The following is a 14,697-nucleotide window of genomic DNA, read 5'->3' on the forward strand; positions in this document are numbered from 1 at the left end:
AACTGAAGACTGGCAGTGTTCCCTGACTACTGCTCCTCCCAATTTCTTTTTTCACAAGCATTTCCCCTAAAAATACCTTTGAAATTATAATGCTTTCTTGATGTCTGCTTCTCAAAAGATGCAGACTAATACATTAATTGACCGTTAAAACTATCTTCTTTTAAACTTCTTTCATATTTTTTTATTCTTTTCTTTTTTTGTTAAAAAAATAGACTTTATGTTTTAGGGCAGTTTTGAGCTCACAGCAAAATTGGGTAGAAAGTTTAGAAAGCTCCCTTATATCCCTACTCCCCACTCCCCATACTGTTTGCATCCCATACCACACATTCCACATCCAAGTGGTGCGCTTGTTACAACGAACCTACATTGACACACCATTATCACCCAAAGACCATAGTTTACAATAGAGATCAGTCATGCTGTTGTACATTCTATGGATTTGCCAAATGTATAATGACATGTATACACAACTATAATATTTTCTGATAGTTTCACTGCACTAAAATCCTTTTTGCTCTACTTATTCCTTGCTTCCTCCTACCGAACTCCTGGTGATCCCTGACCTTTTCATTGTCTTCACAGTTATGCCTTTTTAAGAATGTGATATGGTTGACATCATACAGGATTTAGCTTTTTCAGATTGGCTTCTTTCACTTAGTAAAGTGCATTACATTTTCTCCTTGTTTTTCCATGGCTTGATAGTTTATTTCTTTATAAACATTAAAAATTGACATATAGAAAATGTATATATGGGGTACATAGTGATGTTTTTATACTCATAATATATAGAGTGATTAGATCAGGGTAATTGGCTTATCTATTATCACAAACATTTATTGTTTCTCATATTGGGAACATTCCAAATCCTTCTAACCATTTGAAGGTATATATTATTGTTAACTATAGTCATTCTGCATTGGTACAGAACACTAGAACCTATTCCTTCTATCTAGCTGTAATTACGTATCCTTTGAAAAATCTCTTTCTATCCCCCTGTTCCCCTACACTTTCCAACCTCCAATATCCTCTATTTTACTTTTTACTTCTTTGAGATCAACTAATTTTTTAGCTTCCATACATGCATGAGAACAGGCAACATTTAACTTTCTGTTACTGTCTTATTTCACTAACATAATATTCTCCAGTTCCATCCATGTTGCTGTGAATGACAATATTTCATTACTTTTTTAATGGATGAATAGTATTACATTGTGTGTATACATCCCACATTTTATTTATTCATTCATCTGGACGCCTAGGTTGATTCCATATATTGGCTGTTGTGAATAGTGTAGTTATAAACATGGGCATGCAGATGACTCTTTATAATCCTTTGGGTATATGCCCAGTAATGGGATTTCTGGGTCAAATGATATTTCTAGTTCTGGATACTTAAGGAATCCCCACACTGTCTTCCACAATGGTTGAACTAATTTACACTCCCACCAACAGTGTAAAAGTGTTCCTATTTCTCCACATCCTCTCTAGCATCTGTTGTTCCCTGACTTTTTAATGATGGTCATTCTAACTAGCACGATGGTATCTCATTGTGGTTTTGATTTGCATTTCTCTAATGACCAGTAATGATGAGCTATTTTTCATATTTTTTTGGCTACATAAATATCTTCTTTTGAGAAGTGTCTGTTTATATCCTTTGCCCACTTTTTGACATATTGTTTTTTTCTTGTAAATTTGTTTAAGTTCTTTGTAGATTTTGGATATTAACCATTTGTCAGATGGATAGATTGCAAAAATGTTCTCCCATTCTGTAGGTTGCCTGTTCAAGCTGATGATAGTTTATTTTGCTGTGCAGAAGCTCTTTAGTTTAATTAGATCTTATTTGTCTATTTCGGCTTTTGTTGCCATTGCTTTTATATATTTTACTTCCTTTTCTTGTCTCATATTCCTAGCTAAATACTTATTAATTGTTGAAAAGGGCTAATGATGAAAATCTTTTTCTCAGTCTTAAATGGGAAGCAGTTCAATATTTCACCATTAATTATTATAATAGAAGTAGGTTTTCTGCATATACTATTTACTATATTAATTAAATTTTCCTTTTATTCCTAGTTGGCCTGAATAGAATTCATAAATGAGTTTTAAATGTTATTATCTGTTACATTTATTAAGATGATTGTACTTTTTAAAATTTTGTTAATGTGGCAAATTAAATGAATTTTCAAATGTTAGAGAAACATGGCAGTTTTAGAATAAATCCACTTGTTCATACTGTGTTGTCTTTTGGATAGATCTGTGATTCAATTTGCTAATCTTTGTTTAGGATAATTTTATTTATAATCATAAAAGCTAATGTCATGTAATTTTCTCTTCTTATTTTGTTATCATGCTTATAATTGCTTAGCTAAGTGTCTTTCTTGATATGTTTTCTGAAGTAATATATATGTGACCTGTGCCTGAATTTGTGCATGTATTTAGGGAAGGGGAACTGTTTAATTACAGATTGATTTCTTTAACAAATATTTTGTATTCATATTTTCTGTGTGTTATATCAGTCTTGATAAGTATGCAGGTCTGTGACATCTAATATTTTGCTTTTCAAATATTTATTCATAAATAATTATAGACTCATAGGCGTTTAGACTTAGAGTCTTGTGTACCCTTCCCCAACTTCTTCCAATGGGAGCATTTTGTATTGTATATACTGTTCTTGTTGTCAGTATTAAAACCAGGAAATTGAGACAAGCCTAATTATTTCATGATTTTTTTTACATGCTTTCATGTATGTGTTTGTGTGTTTATTGTTATATGCCATTTTGTCTCATATAGATTTGGTAACTACCACCACAATCAGAATACAGACTAGTTTCATTCCTCATGCTACCCCTTTTATTAACACTCAGTGTCCATTCTCTGTCTCCTGACAACCCCTATTATTTTCCCCATCTCGTCTTACTATTTAAAGAGTGCTATGTAAATGAAATCTTATAACATTTAACTTTTGATTTGAGCTTTTTTATTAAGCATAATGAACTTGAGATCAATCTGTGTTGTTGAAGGTATTAAGAGTTCATTCCTTTTTTGTTACTGAATGGGACTCCATTGTATGGATGTACCAGAGCTTTTCAAACCATCTGCCCTTTGAGGGACATTTAGTTGGTTTCCAGTTATTTGCTACTGTGAATGAAGTTGCCATGGATATTCATGTAGACATCTTTCTGTGAACATAATTTTTTCCTTCTCTGGGATAAATATCAAAGAGTGTGATTTCTGGGATGTATGTTAAGTGTAAATTTAATTTTATAAAAAACTGCCAAACTGGTCTTCCAGAATGACTGTACCACTTTATCTGAATGCCAGCAATGTATGAGAGATCCAGTTTCTCTACAAGAGAACACTATTTAAGAAAAAAATAATTTCAGCCTAGACTAGTAGGTTTGTAGTGATATCTCATTATGGTTTTAATTTGCATTTCCCTACTGGCAAATTGTGATGTACATCTTTTTATGTGCTTAATTGTTATTGCATTCTCTCTTTCATACAGTGTCTGGTCAAGTATTTTGCCATTTTCCAATTGTAATGTTTGTTTTCTTATTGTTGTGCATAGAAAATTCTTTAATTTTGAAAATATGAGGTTTTTAATCAGATATATAATATGCAAATATATTCTATGTTTTAGTAAAATCTTGTCTTTTTGTCTTGGAGGGTGTTTTATAATGCAGAAGTTCTTAATTTTTCTAAAATTCTACTTACCACTTTTTTCTTTTATTCATCATGTGCTTGGTGTCATACACAAAACATCTTTCCCTAATCCTATCAAAAGAAATTTTTTGCTAATAATATTATAGGTTTACAATTTATATTTAGTTATATAAACCATTTTTAGTTACATTGTGTTTAAAATGTGAGATTTAGCTTGAGCTTCACTTTTTGCCTATGAATATGTAATTGTTTCATCACCATATGTTAAATTGCTTTCATTAAATTGATTTTGTAACTTTGTCAAAAATCAGTTCGACATATTTTTGTAGCTCTATTCTGGGTCCTCTATGACCATTCCATTGATCTGTTTATCTATCCCTCTGCCAAAATCACACTTTCTTGATTGCAGAGTTTGCATAGTAATTTTTAACAAAAGGTAGAGTGATTCTTCCCATTTTATTCTAAATTTATTCTGATTTAGCTAATGTAACAATGATAAAATTTATATTAGCAGTAGAGACAAGCATAGTATAAACTCCTTCTCTGGAAAATCCTCAAAAGGCTGAGGAATTAGTGGCATCCGCTTCATCAAGAAATGGTAATAAATGAACCGCTAAAATAATAACTCCCAAATTGCATGACAGTGGGCAATTCTCTGTCACTCAGACAAAAGTCTATAGTGTATTCTCTGAACTAAAGGCAATAGATGACACTGAAAGAAGAAAAATTAGGTTCAAAAAAAGAAAACTTAACCAAACTTATATATTTTGAATGCTGAGTCTACCTAACTGTTATTGCCTAACTGCCTTCTAGGATTCTGCCAGGTAAGCCTATACTCTGCAGACATGGAAGTGTAAAGAATCTTGTTTTTGCCTATTTATTTGTTCTTTTAATTTTCATTTCTATAGTGAGATTGTAGATTTCAGTTTCATTTGACTATACTGCTGGAATCAGGGTTGGTGCATAAGAATCGGGGCCAATTTATTGAGCACTGTGTATATTTATTGGTGATTGGCACTCATGTTCTCGTGAATTTCCTGTTCATATTCTCTGCACTTTTGTCTAGTGAATAATTTTCCTATTACATATTGACTTGTATGAGTTGATTGCATATAAATCTCTTATTACTCTTATATGGGTTTCAAATACATCTCCTAGTCTACTATTTTGTTTAAGGTGTCTTTAAAAAGTTGCAATTATCTGTATTATTTGCTGATGTTTTATGAAAATGATAATTTTATCATTTTCTCACTGTGATTTTTTGCTACATTAAACAACCATAACCGTATGTAATGATAATTTTATATTTGGAATGTGGTTTCTACCTACTAGATTAGATAAGGGACTGTGGAGGGTCATATAGGAGCTAATAACTCCTTATTACTGCTTTTTAAAAAGCCCCATGTTTTCCTAAGCTACAATTTCCTTTATCTCTAAGGCTGTGAAAGCTGTAACTGCTCGGTCTTTTCACTTCTGCCTCCTCTTCTCTTCTTTCTTTATCTTTTCTTTTTTACCTTTCCATCCCTGTATTACCTAACTTCTGAATTAAAAGTGCTTAAATATCTTACCTGAAATCAAATTCAAAGACAGTTTATTTGAAAGCACTTATAATTGATTTTTCTCTCAATTATGTTTTCCCTTGGAAACAGTACTGTTGATGACTTTTTTTCTCACTATTTACTTAATATCTAAGTAGTAGTTTTTTAGGAATTGTCAAGTTACTTTGGGATGGATTTCCATTTATTCATACTGTTAAGTCAAAGCTAATTTAAGTATAATTCATTTACTTATTTATTTATTTAATTTGTTTGAGACAGGGTCTCACTCTGTCACCCAGGCTGGAGTACAGTGGATCCATGACAGCTCACTACAGCCTCAACCTCCTGGGCTCAATGAATCCTCCCACCTCAGGCTCTTGAGTAGATGAGACTACAGGCATGTGCCACCATGGCCTGTTAATTTTTTATTTTTGAAAAGACTTTGTCTCTCCATGTTGCCCAGACTGGTCTTGAACTCCTGGACTCAAGCAATCTGCCACCTTGGCTTCCCAAAATGCTGGGATTGAAGGCATGAACCACCAAACCTGGCCTAAGTATAATTTAAAATATAATTTTTTTTAACGTAATTAAAATAAACTGTGCTTTTTGTTTTTCCCTAGGAAAGAGATAGATCGACTTAATGAACTATTTGGTCATTACTCTTCATCAGTGATAAGTGTTAATATTGATATTGAGAAGAAGGAAGATGAAGTGACTGAAATAATAAGGGAAACAAAGTCATCAACAAATGAATTAAATTCTCTATCAAAAAAGGTGAGTTTTTTATATTTAAAAATAAATACCGATTTTAGTTTTGAGTTATAAATAATAAAGCTTTCTCTTTGTCAATAATTAAATAGCAATTGGCCAATTTTCTCCATTTAGCCAATTTCCCTTTATTAGTTTTCTATTGTTGCCTAACAAATTGCCACAAATTTAGCAGCTTGAGAGAACACCCATTTATTATCTCAACCTTTCCCTAAGTCAGAAATCTGGGCACAGCATGGCTCATGTGGCTACTCTGCCCCAGGTCTGGCAAGACTAAAATCAGGGTGTTAATAGCCTGGCATTTCTGTCTGGAGACTCCATTATAACACTGTTTTTAGGCTTCTTCAGTTTTTGTTTTAATTTACCCATAATAATTGTACATTTTTATAGGGGGTCTAATATGATATTTTGATACCTGTATACAATATGTAATGTTCAAATTAGGGTAACATTCAGCATTTCTTTGTGTTGGTAACCTTCAAAAGCTTCCTCTTTAGAGGATTTTGAAAATCCTCATTGAAAATATAGAATGAATTGTTGTTAACTGTAGTCACTCTACAGTGCTAAAGAACACTAAAACTTACTTCCCTTAGTAAGCTGTAATTTTTTATCTCTTATCCAAGGTCTCTCTGTGCCCCCAACCCTTACCCTTTCTAGTCTCTAGTTATCACTATTCTGCTGTCTGCTTCTGTGAGATCAACCTGTTTAGCTTCCATGTATGAATGAGAACATATGGTATTCATCTTTCTGTGCTAGGCTTATTTCACTTGACATAATGCCCTCCTGTTCCATCCATGTTGCTGCAAATAACAGGAATTCATTCCTTTTTATTGCTGAATAGTATTCTGTCGAGTATCACATTTTCTTATCTACTCATCCATTGATGGATACAGGTTGATTTCATATCTTAGGTTTTGTGAATAGTGCTGCAATAAACATGAAGGTACAGATATCTTTTTGAAATAGTGATTCCTTTTCCTTTGGATATATAATCAGCAGTGGGATTGTTGGATCATATGTAATTCTTTTTTTAGAGTTCTTTCTTTTTTCTGAGGAATCTCCATATTGCTGTGATTTCCACTCTATAGTGTCTGTATTCATTTATAGTCCCACCAACGTTTAAGAGTTCTTTTCTCTGCCTCTTCAACAGCATTTATTATTTTTTGTTTTTTTGATAGTACCCATTCTAACTGAGGTGTTCAATTTTGATATGATTTAATTCTTATGGTTTGAGAACTGAAGCCTTTGTTTCCTTGGCACCCGTCAGCCTGAGATCATACTCAGTTGTTAGAGGCTGCCTGCATTCCCTAGCTGTTGGTTCCCTTCATCTCTAAAATCAGCAGTATGCTCCTGCTTGGAAACACCTGACCTTTCATTATAACTCATCTTTCCCGAAGATGAAGCTTTCTTTTTTCTGCCATATCTCATTCACTGTTGTAAAATAAAATAATATATAAAATAAATAATAGTATAGTAAAAGGAAATAATATATGAATTTTATGCCAATTTGCAATACTACCTAGAGTTAAAGTCATTCTTCTCTATTATAAGGCTTTTTAAATTATATCTCATTATGGTTTGTTATTAGTTATTAATGGAACTGAGCATATTTTAATGACTTTTGGGGGTGATTTGTATTTCCTTTTCTGTGAAAATCTGTTCATGATGTTCCTCCTGTATACTGAGTGTCATCTCACTGATGGATGCTAAATATTTTCTAGTTACAAATGTTAAAAATATATTTATCCAACCTTTTTTCCTTTCTTTATGGTAACTTCTGATGAAGAGACATTTCAGTTTAATGTAGTTTGAGATATAAATACATTCCTTTGTGCTTTTTCATTTTCTGAACTTGATTAATAAATTTTCTCACCCCTGAGATTATACAAATATTTTCTAATATTTCATTCTCAATGTTTTTGAATTCTGCTTTTCATATTTATGTGATACTTTTAGATGAAACTATATTTAGAATATTCAAAATGGAGGGTCATTTTTCTCATTCTGCCTTCTCTTTACAAGTTTGGAAGGAAAAAGCTATTTCTGTAATTTTTAGAATGCGTATTTCACTTGCCAGATGTAATGCATAATTAATATGAAATTAATGTATGGGTGTAATGTGAAGTGATGTTCCAGTTACTTTTTTTTATAGTATAGAAAACAAATTGTTACAATAATTTACTGATGGTCTTTCATTATATATTTATAATTAGTGTTTTCTCTGTCACATACTAGGTCTCTATGTTTGTGTAGATCTTTTTCCATTCACTTTTTACTTTGATCTATTTGACTATCTTCATCTGAACGCTCCACCTCTGCATCATTAAAATTCCGTAATGGGTGTTAATTATCTATGATGGTGAATCATCTGATCTTATATTTCCTTATGAGTTCTAGGCTTTTCTTGACTCTTGCCCTTCCATATAGGTTTCAGGATTATCTCATTAATTTCCTTAAAAATTTTTGTTGTAATTTTGGTCAAAACTATATCCACTCATAGATTAATTGGGGAAGAAATCAAATCTTTATGATAGGAATTTCTAAACATACTCATGATCTATCTCTCTTTATTTGAGTAGTTTTGCCAAATTGAACCTTAATCAATGTTCTTGAAACTTTCCAAAAGGCAAACTGTGTCTTTGCAAAATCAGACAGTGATGAGACAATTAACCCTTCCATCTTCATCTAATGTTAAAGTTATTTTTAAAAATTGATTGGTAATGTGATCCTGAGAGGTTTATAAAATTAGTCTATATGGTAGAAATAGTTTAAAATTTATTAAGGTTTAATTGATGTTCTAATATATGGGAAATTTGCATAAATATTTCATTTGACAAAAATGTTTTCTCTGATTTGGGGATACAATTCTAAGTAGATTGATTTAGCCATCTGTGCTAATCGTGTTATTTAAATCTTTTATATTTCTGATTTATTTTCTGACTCATGTAGCAATTACTGTAAGAGACGAATTAAAATATCTCAGGAACATAGATTACTTTTTTCATTTTTCCTAATTTTTGCTTTATGAAGCGATATTTTTAGATGAAACTCAGTTTAGAATGATTAATGTTGAGCTTCTTTATTATGCTTTTATTTGCAAGGTTTGAAGTTATGAATTATTAATAAAGTTGTGGAATGCATATTTCACCTGACAGATGTTAAGTATAATCAATATCTTTAACTTCTTCCTGAACAGTTTAGGGATTTTGTGATCTTCTCCTGGCATATATTCAGTCTTCCATCATTTTATGCATATCTTATTTACTAATTTCCTTATTAAGACAATTTATTATTCATTTACTCAATAAATGTTTATTTATATTTATTCCCAGGTTAATATTTTGGACACAACTCTATCTGCTCATTAGAGTTACCTAATTGACATTGCTTTTATCTTTTTTTAAAAAAGTTTCGTTGTTGTTGTTGTTTTTATTATTTCTTGAGATGGTAGTCTCACACTGTCACCAGGGCTGGAGTGCAGTGGCGTGATCTTGGCTCACAGCAACCTCTGCCTTCCAGGTTCAAGTGATTCTCCTGCCTCAGCCTCCCCAGTAGCTGGGAATACAGTGTGTACCAACACACCAGCTAATTTTTGTATTTTTTTACTAGAGATGGAGTTTCACCATGTTGGCAAGGCTGGTCTCAAACTCCTGACCTCAGGTGATCCACCCACCTGGCCTTCCAAAGTGCTGGGATTACATTCATGAGCCACCCCTCCCAGACATTGTTTTTTAATTATTATTAAACTCTACCTTCTGCAAACTGCCTCAATAAGATTCAAGATTTGAGATTCTCAATTTTTTTTTTTATTTTTGTTTTCATTTTTAAATGTCTTAATTTTGTTCTCATTCATGCAGTTTAGAGAAAATTAAGCTAAATTCATATGAGAATGACTTACATAGCTGCATAGGCAAGAGAGAAGGATCCAGAAATAGACAAGGCTGAAAACAATAAATAAAAACAAAAACAAACAAAATTTTCAGGGACATAGATGAAGCTGGAAACCATCATTTTCAGCAAACTGACACAAGAACAGAAAACCAAACACCTCATGTTCTCACTCATAAGTGGGTGTTGAACAATGAGAACACATGGACACAGAGAGGGAAACATCACACACTGGGACCTGTTGGGGGGTGAGTGGCTAGAGGAGGGCTAGCAGTGGGTAGGGGGATTGGATAGGGATAGTATTAGGAGAAATACCTAATGTAGATGACACAGTGATGGATGCAGCAAACCACCATGGCACGTGTATACCTATGTAACAAACCTGCATGTTCTGTACAGGTACCCTAGAACTTAAAGTATAATAAATAAATGTTTTTAAAAACCAACTCACTAAACCAAAAACACTGGGCTCAAATGTAGAGGAAGAGGAAAGGGTGTCGATGGGTAGGAAGAACCTGATCTTAAATAGATAGTAGTACAAGTTTCTGTACATTTGCCCTGTGTCTGTCTCCAGCCTCTTCCTTGTTCCCACTTTCCCTCTGACTCTGTACTCTAACCACCTGAAACAACCTAAGGACAACAGAATGTGCCACATATTTTCATCCTTCCAGTTCTTCATAAATACTGTTCCCTCATAATATAAAGTCTGTTTGACTCTGTTCATTCTTTCAATCCTATCATTGTCTAGCTGAAATCTCTTGTTTTAAATCTCAACTTGAAAGGAAGAAAATCCTTGGGGAAACCATCTTTTAATATTGTTCCTTCTTCTTTGAACTCTAACTGCATTCTGTGTTTACCCTTATGCTGGCACTTATAACACTTTATTGAAATCAATGATTAGTTGTCTACTTCTTAGACTGTAAGGTTTTTAAGGACAGGAGATGCATTGTGACTCTTGTTTTGTCACTGTGTAATTTATCCAATGCCTTTCCCAATTAGACAATAAATACTTGTTGAATAAGTGAGCGAATCAAGGAATAAGTAGAAGGAAGGAAGGAAGGAAAGGGGAAGGGGAAGGGGAGGGGGAAGGGGAAGAGCAAGGGGAAGGGGAAGGGAAGGGGAAGGAAGGGAAATGCAGGGAAAAATCCTACACCTAGTGAGCCTGTAAAGAGCCTGGTAATGTCGACTGTAGGGTGTAGCCATTCACATAATTTTCTATAATTTAAAAGAATGCCTGTAGCTTTCCCAGGGATTACTATAAGCACCAGGGAAGTATAGCATAGTCAATAAAAATTTTTAAAGTATTATATACTATTGACAAATAGTTACTACCTCAGTTTAATAATCATACTGAAATTTATCTATATCTATAAAATCATCACCATTAATAAAATTTTCAAAAAGGGAACATTAATTCAGTTAAACTATAATTAGCTTTTTATTTCTTTGATTATCTCTGAAATAAAAACGCCGGCCTGCCTCAATTTGATGTCATAACCAAATGTTATGTATTTGTTGGTTTTTGAAACAGAGTCTCCCTCTATTGCCCATGCTGGAGTACAGTGACACAATCTGGGCTCACTGTGACCTCTGCTGCCTGGGTTTAAGTGGTTCTCCCGCCTCAGCCTCCTGAGAAGCTGGGATTATAGGTGTGTGCCACCACACCTGACTAATTTTTGTATTTTTGGTAGAGATAGGGTTTCACCATGTTGTCCAGGCTGGTCTGGAACTCCTGACCTCAGATGATCCACCCACCTCGACCTCTCAAAGTGCTGGGATTACAGGTGTGAGCTACCACTCCTGGCCATATAATGTTATTTTTGATGAGAAATTGGGTATATATTTATAAGGTTAGTGATATTTTTCAATTATAGAAATCATTTGGAAACTACCGTACATTCTAGAAGAGATGAGAAAATGCTGAAATTTAGATATATTAATTTTTTCTGCATTTTGATCATTATAAAACCTTTAAGCTAGATTATCAAAGAATGCATGTTAAGCACTCAATTAAATGCAATGATGTGCATTATTATTGTCTTGCATCATTTTTTGGTATGCAGTTGAAACTTCCCAGTTCAAGAGAAAAATAAAAGATTCATACTACCTAATTGCACATACAACTTAAAATGATTTTTACAAATATTTCAAGACATTTTATGCTTTCAATTTAGAGTCTTTACCTCATTAACATACACTTTTCTCAAATTTGTGTTGTTGGATCTATGAAAACACATAGTTTCCTTTTCATTTCTAAAAATAATGGCTTTTGTAACCCAGAAAACATCTTGTAATTGGTTATGTGCATTAAAATAATATTGAGATCAAATCCTTTTAAAATGTAAAAGAAAAAACTTTCTATAAACCCCTTTCCCATAGTTACTTTATAGTCTACTCTCAAGGTTCAGAATTTTTTTAAAAGAAAATAATTTCATTATCTGCAACATTTAGTTTATTGTAATATAAAAAGGCATTTATATCTGATTTTATCAATTCATAATAAATATGACTTTTAAAGAGTTAGAAACATTTCTGACTTTTCTATTTTATTGACAACCACATAGGCACACAAAATTACTTTTTAGTAACTTAGTGTTCATGTAAAGGTTGTATACAAGTGGATTCCTTCTGTATATTAGTTGGTATTTTCATAATTTTTGAATATTGTTTTTGTTCATAGAAAGCTAGTTTTCATTACTAACTTATTGGCATGTATATTATACAGTATGGATCTAAACACCACAAAATACCCATTCAAATATGCCTTTTGATTTATATATTTGCCTCAAAAATTTTCAAATTAAGCAAATTTCTTCTCAAAAATACATAAAACAATAATTATTTCTAATACTAGCAATTTATCAAATAATAGAAAACCAGCCTAGAGAGGCTGAGTGATTTTCTTACAGACACAAAGCTATTAAGTGACAAACTACAACCCCAATTTTTGGACTATGAAAACAGTAGTGTTTCATTATACAATATTCGTATATGTGTTTTGTAGGTAAAATATGATAACATTTAGAAAAATACACATTGCTAATTTTTTAAATAGTAGGATTTTAGTACTTTTATGTGTATATTTTGTGTGGCATATATATAAACTACTAAATGACATCTGTGAAATTGGCTTTTACTATCTTTTATTCGAAAGAAGTGCTTAATGTTATCTAAATGCTGATTTCAAATATATACTAGTGACCATGCTAAAGATTTTTAAAATATACCCTGATTATAAAAGCAGTTTATATAGGAATAGATGTTCATTTATAGAAAATGCTGAGAAGATGATTTTAGTTTCTCATTTGACCTATTGAGATGATATTAATATTTAACCATTTTTAAATTCATTAGATGAACTCTGCTTGGTTATGGTTTATTGTTCTTTTAATTTACTGCTGAGTTTGATTTGCAAGGATTTTATTTAAGATTTTACATCCATATTCATAAGTGAGTCTGTATTCCGGTGTTCTTAATTTGTGCTATATTTGATAGATGTTCTTATCAGGATTATGCCAGCTTTATAAAATGAATTTTGAAACTTTTCTTCCATTCTTGTTACCTAAAGTATTAATACATATTTAAATAACTTTTTCATGAAAATTCGATAGAACACCTTGGTGATTTTTTTTTCATTGTTTGAATTATTATTTTCTTTTTCATGGGCCACTGTTTTATTTAATAACATAATTGTGCTATCAGGCTATGTATTTCTTCCTGAGGTTAATGTTTCATTTTTTAATGGCCCAGGAAATAATCTAAATGGATTAAGATTTTCAAATATATTACCATAGCATGACATAGAATGCTTGCTTACATTTTTGCTGTTATGTTATATCTAATTGTATATGTATTTTCACTTTTTAAATTAGATTTAAACATTTTGAATAATTATATTTATTTAAAAAGAAATGATTATTGGATTGAATAATTTTATAATTTTCCAACTTTTAATGTGTTAATATGTAGTTTTATTGGTACAATTTTTTTTCTTTTTTCTTTAGTCTTATTCTTTTACTTTTTACTTTTCACTTCCCTGTTTTGCATGTTTAATGTTTACGTGTGTGTGTGTGTGTGTGTGTGTGTGTGTGCATTCTTTACCCAAGAGCTACAGTACAGTTGTGTTTCCTGATATTCTTTGTGGAAAATTATTTGAAAGTCATTTCTGTATTCACTGTCTTTAATTTCTCTCATTGCTATCTCATGTCAGATTATTCCAGTCAGGATCTCCCCCCACAAACTCTGCTGTAATTGCTATTAATGGATCTGTTTTCTTCCATACAACCCTCAGAAGATCTGATGGGATTCATTATACAAACTATGATATAAAGTTATTTTAAAGCATAGTTTGAAAGGCACAAATACTTAATGCTCATTCCTCAAAGTTTAGGATATACTCAAGTGAATAAAAAAAATACTGATCTATGATATCACCATCCAGTTGTAGTCACTGTTGATTTTTTTTGTATATAAATACACAGGCCTTATAATATATATAAATAATGATATTATCATACTCATGCAGTAATTGATGGCATGTTTCTTCTTTCATGATGTAAAAACTGATTTCAGTATCATCTTATATGTTACAATGTAATTTTAAAGTCTTTAGAGTTTTTTTTTTAACTTTTAAGTTCAGGGGTACATATGTAGGTTTGTTATATAGGTAACCTTGTGTCACGGGGGTTTGTTGTACAGGTTATTTTGTCACCCAGCTATTAAATAACCCATTAGTTATTTTTCCTGATCCTCTTCCTCCTCCCACCCTCCACCCTCTGAAAGGCCCCAGTGTGTGTTCTTCTCCTCTATGTATCCATGTGTTCTCATCATTTAGTTCCCACTT

The 14,697-nt window shown here is 32.1% G+C and overlaps 1 protein-coding gene across 3 annotated transcripts in view; it reads left to right on the top strand.

Annotated features, from left to right (window-relative positions):
• Positions 1–14,697, top strand: part of CCDC178 (coiled-coil domain containing 178) — a 559,051-nt gene that overhangs the window by 201,657 nt on the left and 342,697 nt on the right. For all 3 annotated transcript variants that reach the window (XM_064378981.1, XM_021670019.2, XM_064378982.1), the window contains exon 12: positions 5,819–5,972. In XM_064378981.1, coding sequence (XP_064235051.1) covers positions 5,819–5,972 — 154 coding nt within the window. The remainder of the gene's footprint in view (positions 1–5,818; positions 5,973–14,697) is intronic.

The sequence above is a fragment of the Aotus nancymaae genome, unplaced genomic scaffold, assembly GCF_030222135.1.
Source record: "Aotus nancymaae isolate 86718 unplaced genomic scaffold, 86718_ANA_hifiasm-v0.15.2.pri h1tg000020l, whole genome shotgun sequence".
Classification (NCBI taxonomy): domain Eukaryota; kingdom Metazoa; phylum Chordata; class Mammalia; order Primates; family Aotidae; genus Aotus; species Aotus nancymaae.